The sequence below is a fragment of the Myripristis murdjan genome, chromosome 3, assembly GCF_902150065.1.
Source record: "Myripristis murdjan chromosome 3, fMyrMur1.1, whole genome shotgun sequence".
Classification (NCBI taxonomy): Eukaryota; Metazoa; Chordata; class Actinopteri; order Holocentriformes; family Holocentridae; genus Myripristis; species Myripristis murdjan.
The window spans coordinates 477,808-493,897 of NC_043982.1; the positions used below are offsets into that span (position 1 = coordinate 477,808).

General features: G+C 43.4%; 1 protein-coding gene across 10 annotated transcripts in view; it reads right to left on the reverse strand.

Moving 5' to 3' along the window:
* The window catches only part of fhod1 (formin homology 2 domain containing 1), a 196,861-nt gene that overhangs the window by 76,438 nt on the left and 104,333 nt on the right, over positions 1-16,090 (reverse strand). For 8 of the 10 annotated variants that reach the window (XR_003930106.1, XM_030078372.1, XM_030078365.1 and 5 more), the window contains exons 10-11: positions 12,706-13,091; positions 6,139-6,246 (exon numbers count right to left, since the gene is read on the reverse strand). Coding sequence is in view for 9 of the 10 variants with exons in the window: in XM_030078372.1 (XP_029934232.1) it covers positions 6,139-6,246; positions 12,706-13,091 (494 nt within the window). In the remaining variant the exon portion in view is untranslated. The remainder of the gene's footprint in view (positions 1-6,138; positions 6,247-12,705; positions 13,092-16,090) is intronic. The other 2 variants (XM_030078385.1, XM_030078377.1) reach the window with 1 other exon arrangement.

Here is a 16,090-nt window from a genome sequence, read left to right on the forward strand (position 1 = left end):
GATACAAGGAAGTTTATTTGTCATTATACAACAGGTTGAATAATGAAATTAAAGTGTGGTTCCCTCTTGATTGATTAATTGATTGTATAGAAAATAAAATGATTAAACATGGAGGAGTTCAGATGGTGCATTTAGTAGTCTCACAGCCTGAGGGAAGAAGCTGCTCTGTAGTCTGGTTGTACGGCAGCGAATACTTCTGTATCTTTTGCCTGATGGCAGCAGGGTGAACAGGCTGTGGCTGGGGTGGGTGTTGTCTTTTAGGATCCTTTTGGCTCTGCGCAGGCACCTCACCTCCCCGATATCACTGATGCTTGGTAGATGGGTGCCAATGATGTTTTGGGCAGTTTTAATCACTCGTTGCAGAGTCTTCCTGTCCTGGGCCGTGCACATCCCATGCCAGTTTGTGATGTTTCCAGTCAGGATGCTTTCAATCGCTCCTTTGTAGAAGCTAACAAGAACTTGGCGTGGGAATTTTGCTTTCTTAAGTTTCCTTAAGAAATACAGCCGTTTCTGGGCTTTTTTAACCAGGGCAGAGATATGTGAAGTCCATGTTAGGTTCTCTGTTATGTTGATTCCCAGGAACTTAAAACTGCTCACTTGCTCCACCTCAGCTCCATTAATGTAGACAGGGTTGTGTGTCTTTGTCTCTTTTTTTCGAAAATCAACTATCAGCTCTTTGGTTTTGCTGACGTTGAGCAGAAGGTTGTTGTCTGTGCACCATTCTGCAAGATGGTTGATTTCCTCCCGATATGAGAACTCATCATTGTTGGAAATCCGGCCGATGATGGTGGTGTCATCCGCGAACTTCACAATAGAGTTCTCTCCATGTCGGGGGTTGCAGTCGTGGGTGTACAGCGTGAACAAGAGGGGGCTGAGCACACAGCCCTGGGGCGCTCCGGTGTTGAGCACTAGAGTGGAGGAGGAGAGACTGCCAATCCGAACTGACTGGGGTCTGTTTGTGAGGAAGTCCAGTATCCAGTTGCAGAGAGTGGTACTGATGCCCAGAGTGTTCAGTTTTCCAATCAGCATCATGGGGGAGATTGTGTTGAAAGCTGAGCTGAAGTCAACAAACAGCATTCTGATGTAGGTGCTGCTTTTCTCAAGGTGAGTGAAGACTGAATGGAGAGCAGTGGATATGGCATCCTCTGTGGATCTGTTGGTTCTGAATGCAAACTGCTGAGGGTCCAGACTGGCAGGGATGTTGTTCTTTATGTGCTGGAGAACCAGTTTCTCAAAGCACTTCATCAGGATGGGGGTGAGTGCCACAGGGCGGTAGTCATTTAGATTAGACACTGCAGACTTTTTAGGCACAGGGATAATGGTGGCTGTCTTGAAGCAGGTGGGAACACTCTCCTGTGACAGTGATATGTTGAAGATGTCAGTAATGACATCTACTAGCTGGTTGGCACATGTTTTTAGTAAACGGCCAGGGATGTTGTCAGGCCCAGCAGCTTTACTCATATTCACTTTCAGCAGGACTTTCCTCACATCCACTGTGGATACTGACAGTGGCCGGTCCTCTGGAGGCGGAGTAGACTTTACAGCTGATTCCTTGTTGAGGAGGTCAAAGCGAGCATAGAATGTGTTTAGCTCGTCTGGTAACGTGGCCTCACACATGATGGGAGCGCTCCTGGTTTTGTAGCCTGTCACATTTTTGACCGCCTGCCACAAGTCTTTGCTGTTGTTGGTGTTGAGGTCTCTCTCCAGTCTCTGCTGATGCCTTCGCTTTGCCTCCTTGATGCCAGCTTTCAGTTTTGCTCTGGCAGTGTTGTAGGCTTCTTTGTCACCTGACTTAAAGGCAGCTTTTTTGGCTCTACATAGAGCTCTCACCTCTCCATTCATCCAGGCTTTCTCATTAGGGAATGATTTAACTGTCCTTGTTTTTACCACATCATCAGCACATTTGCTGATGTATGATGTCACTGATGATGCATATTCTTCAAGGTCAATATGGTTCTCCTGGGTAGCAGCATCCCTGAACATCTGCCAGTCCGTGCATTCAAAACAGTCCTGTAGAGCTGCTGCAGCTTCATCTGTCCACACTTTAACTGTTTTTACAGTTGGTTTGACCCTTTTTGTCAGCTGGATGTAGGTAGGCAGGAGAAGCAGGGAGATGTGGTCTGACTGGCCAAAATGAGGACGAGAGAGGGCTCTGTAGCTGCCAGGAACATTGGTGTAGACATGGTCCAGTGTGTTGTTTCCTCTGGTGGGGATGTGGACGTGCTGGTGGAATCTTGGCAGAACAGTTCTGAGGTCTGTTTGATTAAAATCCCCAGCAACAATAATAACAGCATCTGGCTGTTTTGCCATCTGGCTGCTGATGACCTCATACAATTCCTGGAGTGCATTTTTTGAATTTGCATCCGGTGGAATGTAAACAGCAGCAACAAACACACTGGTGAATTCTCTAGGCAGGTAATATGGCCGACATCTGAGCAGTAAAAACTCAATGTCAGGTGAACATTTTCCATCCACTCTGACTGCACCTGTGCACCAAGCATTATTGATGTATACACAGAGCCCGCCCCCTCTCGTCTTACCGGAGTCTTGTGTTCTGTCGGCCCGGAACAGGCTCCGCCCGTCCAGTGTTAAAGCCTCATCCGGTATGTTTTCATGTAGCCACGTCTCTGTTAGGATGAGAACACCGCAGTGTCTGATCTCTCCCTGCTGGGTCAGCCTGAGCCGTATCTCGTCCATTTTGTTCTCCTGTGATCGGACGTTAGCCAGGAGTAGGCTGGGTAACGGCACAGCCCTGTCATAAGTAATACACACGCAGGTGGTACGATTCTCAGCAGTAAAAACAGAAGAATCGTTCCTATTTTTGTTGAAATTAAGGGAGCCATCAGCTGCTGCATCCATTTGAGAGTTTGTACTCATTTTGTACTCATGGAGTTCAGGTTGTACTGGATAATGGGCTCAAGACAAATAAAGACTCAAATAAAACAAAGAAATATGAGTAAATGTTGAATTACTTAGCTGTCACTGTAATTGTGTAAATATCAATCTACATTTGTGAATATTTTTTCTGTGACTTCACATTCAGAATGCGGGTATGCGGATATTTTTATGAGTGCAAATTTCTATATACAAGTTCATATTTTGTCTAAAAGCTCACATTGTAGTCTACAGGGGCTCACATCAAATCTACAAGCTTGCACTTTTTGCAACATAGTTACTTTCATAGATTGAGACATCATGTGGACGCTCCAAAGAGAGACCTCCTGGATTGATGCCTCCCTTGCTGCGGCCCTCTCCCTGGACGTGGAGATAGCATTCAACAGAGTGGCAATACTTGTACTTTAACCTGGAGGCCTTTGATTTTAGCGGGAAATTTATTAGCTGGGTCAAACTCTTGCATAACCCTAGAGCTACAGAGCTACACTCATTGGGTAGCTCTGTAGCTACCCGATGAGTCCTTTGCTCTTTGTGCTAGTGCTAGAGACTTTGGTAGTGGCTATTTGCAGAGACCCTGACTTTTCAGGTATCAAAACAGGAAGTGGCAGTCACAACTTGATGGTTTATGTCGATGATGCTTCAGTTTTTATACCAGAACCTGAGCACTCGCTCTCCTCCTTGTTGAAAACCATCAAGCTGTTTTCTAAATTATCTGGCTATAAAATGAGCTTGGCCAAATCAGAGGCACTTCCTCTGACACTCTATCGGCCCAACACCTTATTCCAATCTGGCATCAAATTTCCCCCATTGTTGTCTGACCTGATCTGTGTTAACTTTGAACCCCTACTAGATAATTTTAACTACTTAGCGTTCTGATGTGAGTTGGTTGATGTGAACCCAAAATGGTATCAACTAAAAATTTGCACCTTATCATACAAAACTGGGATGGGAATGGCTACCATTATGGCAGAATTTCACCTACCTCAACTACCTCAAATTTACAACTCAGACACCTGCTGCCTCATACTTTTGGACTCTCTCAACATGTCCCCCTACTGTAAGATTCATTACATAAATAATGGGGGTCTTTGGTGAAGGACACAAGGCCTTGCTTTATTATTAAGACTGACTTGAGAGACCTGAATGCATCTCTCACTGAGAGGAATGGAGCAGTATCTTATCAAAATTTTAAACATGTCTAGAAAACTTAAAAAGGAGGCTCATCCAATTCAAAATTCTGATGAGAGTGTACTGGACCCAATCCAAACTATATAGAGTCAAGCTAACACAAACCCTAGAATGCTTGAGATGTCAGACAGGGGAGGGTATTTGACTCATATGTTATGGTGTTGCCTTAGACAGATAGATAGATATACTTTATTGATCCCAACCAGGGAAATTCTGGATTATTGAACAGAGTGGAAACTTTCCATTTGAAATTGGGGAGTTACCTCTCTAATATTAGGGGGCTAAATTAGGGTGTAAGACTGGGAGGACTTCGCAGATTCAAAGTCCTAGATACATTTCCAATGCCCTCCCTCACTTTTACTTTTGTGGCAGGGTACTAACCTGCACTACATCTCATCATCTTTATCACTGTATTTGACACTGTATGAAAATATGCTATTGTTTGGTTTTCTCCTGCATGGAGTTATTTTATGTTTTGAAAATGGATGAACACAAACAAGACCAGATTATGAGCAGCTTTTCTTCAGATTGTAGCTGAACTACAAAGTACTAAAGTGAGATTTTTTAAATTGAATTAATTAAAGATAAATAAAGAATGGAAACATGAGTTCTTCTTTGCTGCTACTTTAAGAAATACTGCACTGAACATGAAGAAACATATTTATGTGCAAAGCTTCCTGACAGATTGAGCATGTTGAAATGGCAGCGGGTGACCAACAGCTGTCTGATTGGGTCCTCCTCTAAGCAAATCAAGGCAGGAGAAGAGAAATGGAAATCCATTTGTGCTGTTTTTTAGCTAGCTAGCTTGCAAAAGAGATCTAAAGCCCTGTTTCAGTCTGGGCTAGTGCTGGGCGGTATGACCAAAAATGTATATCACAGTATTTTTCAAAATTATATCGGTTTCACAGTATATGACAGTATTTTCTTTTTTCATGCACGACTGGGTGTTAACCACATTTTCTAATGATTTAGAGAAAAATTACTGCAGTAAACTAACTTTTTTTTTTCTTGTGTGTTTATTTTTTGGGCTATATGTAGGGTAACTGTTTTATAAAAGCAATAAGCCCCCTGAAGCCGTGAGTTACAGTGATTTTACAATGGCGATTTCACATTTTAGAACGCCCCTCAGACGTTGTAAAATCACTGTAACCCACGACTTTTCGGGGCTTACTGCTAAAATATAATAAACATAAAAAATCTGCCATGAAAAATAGAAAACACATGTCTACTGCAGTTAATGCAGTACAACTTCTGTTTAAACAGTAACTTTTAATTTCGTTCGTTTTTCTTCTTGTTTTGCATCGTCTTCTTCATCTTCTTTTTCTTCTCTCACATAAAAAACACCTGTGCATCAGCAATAATAGTCCCCGGTAATTCACTTCCGTTTTGGCTTTTTTGTTTGCATCGTTGCTTTTTTTTATTTGCAGCGATCGTTGCTTTTTTTTATTTGCAATGCAGCATTTTTCTTTTTTATTTGCAGCGATGGCGGTTCTCGGCCACCGTAATAAGCAGTAGTATGCATGTGATAACATGCATACTACTGCTTCTCTGAATAGACAAGCTAAGCCAGTGTGCTGCTGTTAGCCAGTGAAAATAGAGCGGAGTGGCAACTCTTCACTTTGTTACACAATCTATGTCAGTGCACTGCTGTAGCCTGGAAAGTTTCGTTGCCTTTGCCAGATGGATTTTTTGAAGCCGAAGAACTTCCAAACAGCCGACACAGCTCCTCTTTTTGGTAAAAGTTCTTCAGCTTCATTTTCTGAGTCCCCACTGCTTAGTGAGTGCAACTGCAAAAACAGTCCCCCCTCCAACGATGTCCTGCGGCACTACGTTCCGCGTGCTGTTCCCAACGTTACACACACACACACACACACACACACACACACACACACACACACACACACACACACACACACACACACCAGTATTCGGTATGAACCGGTATACCGCCCAGCACTAGTTTGGGCTAGATTTTTTTAATTTGGCTTGGTGTGTCCCAGGCCTTACAGACCTGTAGATTGGCTGTTAAATGTTCTAAGCTCAGTCTGTACAGACCTGGAGGGGGCTGAGGGCTCCTCAGAGATAGAGCTAGCCTTGGAGAACAGCCTGGACTTCTTGCTCAGGCCAAGGGCAGACATGTGGTGGCTGAGGAAAGAGCGACTCCTAGTGGTCCACATGCCAGACACCATCGAGAGAGACGGAGAAGTGGAGGGGGAAGAGAGAGGGACGGGATGGAGGTTGGGAGATATAGAGACAAAGGAAGCATTAATGTTGAAATGAGAGGGAAGGCCGTGAACCAACACCAGGCCACCCTAAAACCAGAAGTACAAAACCAGACCCAGAGCAAGAAGCAGAACCAGCCCAGACTCAGAAAAAGAAGCAGACCCAGACCCAGACCCAGACACAGACCACACCAGCATACAGAGAGCAAACTCGAGTCAAACAAGTAGACTAATCCTGGTCAACATTATATTGTCAGAAATATGATAAAGTTTTTCATGTTAACACGCTTTTCATGTTGGCAACACTTTGATGTACAGTTGAACAGTTTGTTGAACAGACGACCATGTTAAGATTGACCTACCCAAGCTATAACAATCACTAACAATCACTAAACTTTACTTAACATCTTTCATTTCACTGATTTTTAGTGAGTTTTACCCTCTGTTGGTTTTGTCTAATAAACTCAGCTCAACGCACACCTGATCCAGTTAAGGTCCATGCACTTTCATACACAGGGGTTCCTTGAGGACTGGGTTGGGAACCACTGACCTGAATGACTTGCAGTATAGACAGCAACACCATGACATTGTGCTACATCATGCAGGATTCCAGCTGTTTACTATAATCAGCTGGTTGGATTTAAGGGAAGACTTCACCCTCTGACCTTTCTGCTTATGTACAGAGAGATACACTACCCATCGACATGTAAGCACATATTCTCAGACACACATAAACACACTATGTTTCATTCAGGTCTGCCTAAACAAGTGGAGGTCTGCACAGTTCTGCAGAGTCCAGACTTAACAAGTGTGTGCTTTAAGTACCTGAGAATAAACATTCCTTTAATTTGAACGAATAGAAAACCCCGGGGGACGCCATTACCGTACAAAAATGCACTTCATTTCCGCCGGAAGTGGTTTGCGCAGCGTATGCCGGTGTAAACAAACTTCCATGCTAACGCAGCTTCGTTTGGACATGTAGCTTGCTGCTTGTGAGGTTTAAATTTTAATAATTATGTCCTTACAATGAGAACATGGTTCAACCATCTTGACTGTTTATGTGAAAATAAAGGTTTATGTAAATGTAAAAATGTAATTTCATTTCATTATTGCACTGAACTACGATCATGAATGCTAGGCCTTATGTTCCTTAGAGTGTAACAGTTTCTTTTAACACAGTTCATCATTCATAGTAAGCTCATGCTGTACATTAATAACACTGGATGAATGAATTGCTTTGAGGAAACTAAACAAATGGCTTCAACAAGAAAGAGAACGTGTTTAATCCTAACAGGTATTAAACCGTAAAATACAGAAGCAGCCCACATAATTACATCACTATAAAAATATTCATATATAATATTAAAAAATACAATGCACACAGTATTTGTTGTTTTTATCTGTATTTAATGAACAACATGCCTGGGTGCTGATAGACAGGGACACAAGGCAAGATTCTAAACCTCACGAGGCACTCTGATCAGTGGACTCTTCAGGTTAACTAGGCCAGCACACTACCACACACGTCGTTCCCGAACCACTTTTTTTTTTTTTTTTAAGTAACAATCGTTAATTTCCTTTCGTCGGCACAACAGAGCTAGCTAGCTAAAAACAAACCAGCACACCAAAACGGAAATGGATTGCATTGATGGGAGGAGTTTAGGATGTAGAGCGGAAACGGCTAATAAAATTGCCTATTGGTAAGACACATAAAAGGGATGTCAGGCAGCCTGAGCTAAAGAAATCTTCACACTAACGTGTGTCAGTGTATATGGATATATGGATATGAATGGTCAGAATAAAACACAACAGACAATCATAAGTTTAAGCAAAAGTCCTGGGTTGTATACAGTAGAAGTGAATGCAAATGGATGGCTCTGAAAGATGTTTGATGCCTGTCGGACCTCTAAACCCACGGTTCTCAAAGTGGGGTCCGCGGACCGCTAGGGGTCCGCAATGCATAGCCAGGGGGTCCGCGAAAAAATTCACGGAAATGTATTTTTTTATTATTATTAATTTTTAAAAAACTTTTGGGGGGGGAGGGGTGTTAAACTGTGAAATAAACACTGTCTTCGTTTTTAAGTGTCTCCCATGATTGATTTGGGGAGCTTACTCATGTGATTACACATCAGGCAATCTGGTATGACACCTCACAGGCACTCGCACGGCTTCACAAATAACAGCGACAACAAACACTCAAGTCCATCAGTGTCTAGTCAATTCTTATGGTACACAAAGAGTTAACAGCCGGTCTCCGCTAGAAGTCCTGCCTCTAACCTAATATCGCTCATCGATTGGCTCTGCCGTTTCTTGCTAATGTGTGATTGGCCGTCCCGGCTGTCACTCCATGTGGTTGTAAAAAAAGCGCCGGAGGACACGCACAGTGGAGTTTGTTTGACTGGTTGGCCAGCAGACACACACGGACTGATTTCTTCACTGTTAATTTCGTCAGGTGGCAGTTAGAACAACAGTTCAGCTTCTCTGACATGAGAGCTTTTATCAGGCACATTGGCCTGTTGTTTCTAGGTAAGCAGGAATTATCCATTTTTACTAACCATGTTTTAAAATGTCAAGCTTATAGAACTGTAGAGCCTCAACAACAGAGATTTTTTTTTTTTCAAATAAGAGCAAGGCAATGGACACTAATCTGTTTGTATTTAGGTAGTGTCAAACATTTATTTTATTTATGTTTCTGTATGGTGTTGATGTACAGTATGATGCACAGTTGCACTAAAGACAAGAACTCAGTTAAATTGCCTGCTTGTCTTTCTTTAGTTGCCTTTAACTTACAACATTACAGAATTATTAAATACTTGTAGTCAGTATAGATATTCATATATGCAGTATAAACAATGTCAATCCCTTACTAGTTTTTATTTTTTCTGATTATGATCGTTTGCTTGTTTATTTGATCAGCTCTACATGACATGAAATTGCAGTCATAAATGCAAAAAACATCAACTTTCAGGGGCGCTGCCTTGGAGCGCTTTTACGTCCCCACCCAACCAAACCTACGCCCTTGGATGAGGCTATGTGCTAATGCTGCTAATCAACTAGCTAAGAGTACAAATGTGGTTATAAGTATTGTGCTTATCGGTGTTGCGAGTGTCAGGGGGTCCCCGGAAAATTTTGACCCCTCCAGGGGGTCCCTGGGCCAAAAAAGTTTGAGAACCCCTGCTCTAAACAACTAGATAGATGTAACAATGGAGATTTACATATTGGAAAAGGTTACTTTCTCTGTAAACGTAATGATGGACAAGTTTATACCACACTGCAATATATCAAACCTTTGAGATCTGACTTAATATGATGAATATAACGAATGAGGGAACATAAATATTTTGTTCTTTTTATTTTGTACTTCCTTCTGTGTCCAAATATCTTACTGTAATATGTCTGTTTTGTCTGTTTGTCTGAGCACATTAATGGGGCATGCTATTCCTCTGACCTCCCTCATGCAAGTACCAAATGATTCATAATGTCTTATGCAATAATTGAGGCTACGCTATTTTTGTTGAATTTGTAGAGTTTTCTCTATTTTTGCAGTTTTTTGCATATCTGACACAATGGATGGTTTCACAAATGCCACCATCTTGCCTGATTACATGGTATGAGAAATACTGTACATTGTGGGATTGTTTGGGAACAGAGAGACAGCAGTGAGATCACCGCTGGGAAAGCAATGCGGGCAGATACAGTAGTTGACACAGAGTGGAGAAATGAGTTTGACAGCTGGATAGCAGGTCAGAAAAAGCTGTATTTTTAGATCACAAATAGATTTTAATTTGACATTGTGCTGCAACCGGCTTAAAACTCCAAGGTAGGTTTAGATGTTGTCATTAGTCTTCACTACCCTGATACTGTTCTGTGTGGTTAGGAAGACAGCCCATCCGGCTGTCCCAATCTCATCCAAAGAGGTGTAGAGAGATAAAAAAGAAAGAAATAAGCATTTCATGAAGCAAGCTTACAATATCAGGAAGGTGAAGCCAATGCCTCCCTTGAACTACCGTCAGCATTCAATCCACGCTCATGTGGTTCCACTATATATATACACAGTGGTGTAGTCTACGTGATACGCAGGTATACGGCGTATACCCACTAGAAAAGGTCCCGCATTTCCGTATAACCACTTAAAAATGCGCAAAGATACGTATCAGTATGTTTTTTTGACATAACGTTCACTTTCCCGTTCATAAAGTCACCTTCTCTGTGTTACGAAGTGGGTTCTTTTTGACCATATTTCGGGGGACACTACAGCTGGAGCTAACGTTAACGTTTCAGAAAGGGAGCCTGTGTGTGTGTGTGTGTGTGTGTGTGTGTGTGTGTGCGTGTGCGCGCACATGCACGTGCATGTGTGCGCGCGCGCGTATACCCACTAGAATAAACTAGACTACACCACTGTATATACACAATAGTGCTGCTAAAAGTTGAAAAAGATCATTCACACATTAATTAGCCAGTTCTCACGAGCTGAGTGCATGCAAGATGCAAGATGAAGTCCCACTGCAACAAAACGTACTTAAATGATTGTGAAGTAACTTTTGTTTTTACAGACTATTAATGATCAATACAGAACACAATTATCATTGTGAGCAAAAGAAAGAGGGGGTGTATTTCTGTGGCAGTCATGTGTGTGTATGTCACGGCAGCGGCAGAGGTGGAGTTCACAATTTAAATGATGTAGTATGACAAAACTGGCACTGCTGAGGAAGACAGCAGTATAGTGGTAAAAGGTGATTACAGTTCTTGCTGGTATTTATCATCTAGTTATGAGCTGGAAGTCAACTTCAATTCAGTTAAATTAAATCAAGGCCTGATGAAGCCCATGCGGAGAAACGCGTTGCCAGAATTTTAATAAATAAATAACATTAAAGTCTCCACATTGTGTGCGGTGGAACCCTTTCTTTCTTCTACGATGGACTTCTTTCCTGACACCACCAGCACCAATGTGTAGCTCTGAGCTGTGCAGGGCAATTTTACCTTTTTGAACTCTCAGTTAAATTAAATTCAAAGGACTTTACTGGCATGGGGAACAGATGTTTACATACATTGCCAAAGCAAAGTGTGAAATAAAAACAACGAAAAGTTGAAAACATTAAAGTCTTGAAATAAGCCTGAGTTTTCAGCTCAAATCCCTTTGTGGAATAACCCCCTGAAGTGTCTACTATTACTATTATTATTATTATTATTGTAATTGTTATTGTTAATATCACCATCATCAACATAACCATCATCATCATCATCATCATCATCATCATCATCACCACAACCTCCACCCACCCACCCACCCACCCGGTGTATAAAGCTATGTTGTGTCTTTCTTTTCACCCTAGCTAATTTGGGGAAATGAAAAGAGAAAGACTGGTGTGTCTCAAAACGCGCACTTCCGTTACTGCACTGTCTGTAAGTACACTTAGTTGACAGTACACTTACCGGCACAGTGCGCGAATTTCGACAGTGAAGGGTGTCTCAATTGGCGCACTTCCCGTTGTGCACTTACCGGAAATGATGATCGCCACAGTCAGCATCAGGTGAGCTGACCACGGCACCGGCCGCTCACCTGTCAGATCCGGCAGACCTGACCGGGTGGGCGCGGTACCAGCCAGTGCCATGGCCGGCCCGCCTGATGCCGACCGGAGCCGTGGCCGGCTCGCCTGATGCCGACCGGAGCCGCGGCCAGCTCGCCCGATGCCGACCGGAGCCGAGGCCGGCTTTGGTTTTCGGTGGTAAAGTTATCCAGAAGTAGACGTGTACACATCCTATCTTCAAAATAAAAGCATCACCACTGCTTCTAAGGTATTAGAGTTTTATTTTTGTAAACAACCAGAAGTGACTGTTCTTTGCACAATCGCTAGCTTGAGAGTTATCTGAAAACGTCAAAGCAATTTTCAAAACAGACGTTATTTGGACAAACTGACCACATATTTGGAATCTACGTAGTTACTTTCTTGCCTGAAAAAAAAAATTAAAACTTAATAAAGTGACATATTAACAGTCGTAAAACGAAAAGTCAACTCAGCTTTTTTAGGTAGCTACTTCCGGTCAGTGGTGCTGTTAGGGTGAGAAGTGTCCATCGTTACACACTCAACTTTTTGACCGTTTTGAGTGTACATCCGGGTATTTGCAGTGCACTGCATTTTGTTAGTATTTTCAGTGTGAACGCACTTATGCACTCAAAATACTAAGTGTAAGAGCAGAAGTGCGCGATTTGAGACACACAATATGAGTCAGCCTAAATGAAAATGAACAATTATATTTTCAGCACCTTCTTATTTATTATACTCTTTTTACTTTGAAAATATACCTTAGCTCTCTCACTGCATGCACATCCATTTGACTTTGGATGTAACAGGAAAAAACTACAGTAAGCACATGCATTAGACACACAGAGCAAACTCACGGGCTGGAAGGTCTCTTGTTGTCTGCTTCTGTCATGGCTGCAGTATTGTTGGTGGCTCCAGAAGGGGGTAAAGGAGATCCTTGCTGAGAGCCAGAGAGACAGGAGGCAGGGCTATTGTGATCAGAGGTCAAGGAGGGGGGGGGGATGTTTAACCCTGCTGTGGGGGAGGAGGAGCACAAGGACAGTGCAGGGGTTAGGAGGGTTGGGGTGATGGAGGGCAAGGGGAAGGAGGTGGGGGGAGGGGCGGACAGAAGGTCAGGAAGGTTCTGGGTGGAAGATCGGCGGCTCCTTCGCCCCTCCTGCTCGCCAGCAGACACCTTTCGTCGCTCCTTGCGGAGGTGCGGAGAGGTGCTGTCCATCTCCCCATCCTCGTACCTCAAAGCAGTCTGCAAAAGACAAGCAGACATTTACTGAAATTCATATTTACATTTTAAAGGCAGAATGAGTAGGATTTTCCTAAAAAACAATGAATGCACTAACAAAAATATCCCTCTGCCTGGATTTTCATGTTTGGCTGAGCTTGGGACTCCTCTGGGAGTCGGCGTTTGGGCAGTGGGTATGCAGCTCCTAGCCAATGTGCACTGCCAGATCAATAGCACAACATTCAACAGGAGGACATGAAAATCGTGGACACGGACTGTGAAAAAAAGGGAAATCTAGCGAGGCAAAACGCCAAGCAGACAAAGCTCCTTTCCACAAAAATGGTGAATCTGGGGTTGGCTTTCACCCGCTGGCGAGCACTGAGGAAGAGGATGAGGATGAAGAGCGATGAAAAGGTGCCAGCATTTTTTTTGTCCTAGGACGCGGCGACATCCACTCCGCCACCATTTTAGGAAACAAAAACTCGCTGTTGGTGGTTAGCTTAGCCTGGGAAGACGGGCCAACCTAAAACGTGTTTACAAACCGCAACCGAGAAATCCTACTCATTCTGCCTTTAAGCACTTAGCTGATTTTATCCAAAGTAAACTTACTGTGTCTTACTGGCTGTACTTTCTCACTGTTTGAATCTCTTACTTTCACAGAAGCACTTCTAGGTGTTAACTCAAGGAAACTGAATCAGGTCAACTGGACTTAGCTATATGTCTAGAAGAATTGTGTTCGCTTTCTTGCACAATGAAAAAATATATACAGTTGTCCCTCGCTATAACGCGGTTCACCTTTCGCGGCCTCGCTGTTTCGCGGATGTTTTTTTTTTTTTTTTTTTTTTTTTTACAGCGTATTGTGTTCTGCGTCCTGATTGGCTACGGGACTGTAGACCATTGTCAATCAATCTCCTCCGTGCCGTATCTCCTGTACAGTACAGAATGCGCTCATTCTATAATACTGGACTTATTTTTCTACGAAGGTTTGAACTTTGAGAGTTTAAACAAGAGAGAAAAGGGAGAAAATGTTAATGCCTGTCTGAGAAAAGTGTATAAAGTGTGTAGTGAGGGGTTTTACAGCCTTAAAACATCTATAATAATTGTAAAAAATAAAGCTGACTACTTTGCGGATTTCGCCTATTGCGGGTCATTTTTAGAACGTAACTCCCGCGATAAGCGAGGGACCACTGTAATACAGGTTGTTTGGTGTTCACTTCCTGCAGCAGTTTTTTTCTTTTTTAATGTCTGCAGTCCGGTGTCCTACCCCTTTAGACTTGTGTTCAGGCATTCTTGACTTCTCTCCACTTGATCAGGTTCTCTATGTGATTGTGTGCACACTGCCCTGCAGTCTCATGCCCTATTATGGGGACTGGTGTGGCATTTACCTATGCTGATTGTGGTCAACTGGCACGTGCTTTCAATTTACAAAGGCAGTGAAATTAATCTATATAAGTACGTGGGGTTACAATGTAACCCTGGTTCTCTGAGAATAGAGAATATCTCTCCACCACATATAGAATATATGTTATGGGATTTACTGACATTCTAGCAGCTGATGTAAAAACTTCTTTAAGACACACCACGCCTACCGTGGCTTCCCCTGCGCCCTATAAATAGACCCAGCTGATTCACTCTGATTTGAACGGGTCCCGAGCGGCCTCGATGTGGAGAGATATTCTCTGTTCTCAGAGAACCAGGGTTACATTGTAACCAGACGTTCTCTATCGTATGAGAATATCTCTCCACCACATATAGAATATAAGTTATGGGCTTTGTAAGACAAATGGTGAGGGTCCCAAGGAGACAGAGCAGACACCGCTCCAATAGATAGATAGATAGATAGATAGATCTTTATTGTCACTGCACAATCATATATGGCATAATAATGCAACGAAATTAGGGCTCAGTACTTTCGGTGCAGGGCAGAATAGAAAGCATTGTGCAACCTGCTAGTTGAACAGCCGAGTCCGATATAGATGGCTGCAGCCATGTCTCTGATATCAGAAAAATGCAGCAGTTACGGAAACACTTGTTGGATGCGATGTGCAGGCGCAGTTTGTCGATTGTTAGTTATGGACCTGGCGTTGGAAAATGCTGGGAGGCGATGGTGTAAAGGGTTGTCTTTTCAGCTGTGCTAACACACCGGTCCTGCAGCCTCGCTTTTGTTTTGTTTTGGTGTCCTCCGGAATGTCCTGGTAGCGATGAAAGTCCGGTGAAATTGGTATTTCGCAGCATAATCCCAAGCTCAAAAGGTCCTGACGACTGTTTCCTTTGTTTGTTTACGTTTCCTCTTGAACTGTCGCTGGGAAGAACTATCCATGGAGACCCCGGTGTTCTAACAGTGTCCTCTGGAATGTCCTGGTAGTAACCCCATGAGGTAGTTTCGAATGAGACGTCCCCAACCCGAGTGCACAAGATTTACAGTGTGTACAAAAACACCACAGAACTATTTACAAATGCATGCATGTAAGGTGGCGACACCGCAAGGCGCTATGTGCCACCACCAGCTGTACGTGATTCTTGCACACCCAACCCTGCCAGACACAAGGGCTGGGTGCAAGGAAGAGGTCACTCAGACAGCCCACACTCTGCTAGGCCACTGACTAGGATCTTGACATCTTGACATCAAGGCTCACAGTTTCCAGGGGCTCAAAGGGCGCCTGTCCAGGTCCCACGTCGGGATGGTCGGCCTATGGTGTGGCACCAGCCTCTGTGCCCCCTTGAGGAACTCTGCTATGAGGCTAGCATCCTGCGCAGTTAGCTTAGCCTCCCCAGTACGAGAGGCTTTTATGCCCGCTACTACACACCTCAGGGTGGAGCTTGATTTACTTGACTCAAGGAGCTCTTGCAGGTATCTGAGTACCTCTGGAGCCGAGCATGACAATGCGTCAAACTAGTTGGCATTGCACCATGACACAAACAGCTCCCACCGATAGGAGTACGCCGCCCCTGTCGATGGGGCTCGAGCATTCTGCAAGGTATGAACCACTGAACCTGATAGCCCCTTGTCTAATAAGCTGGTC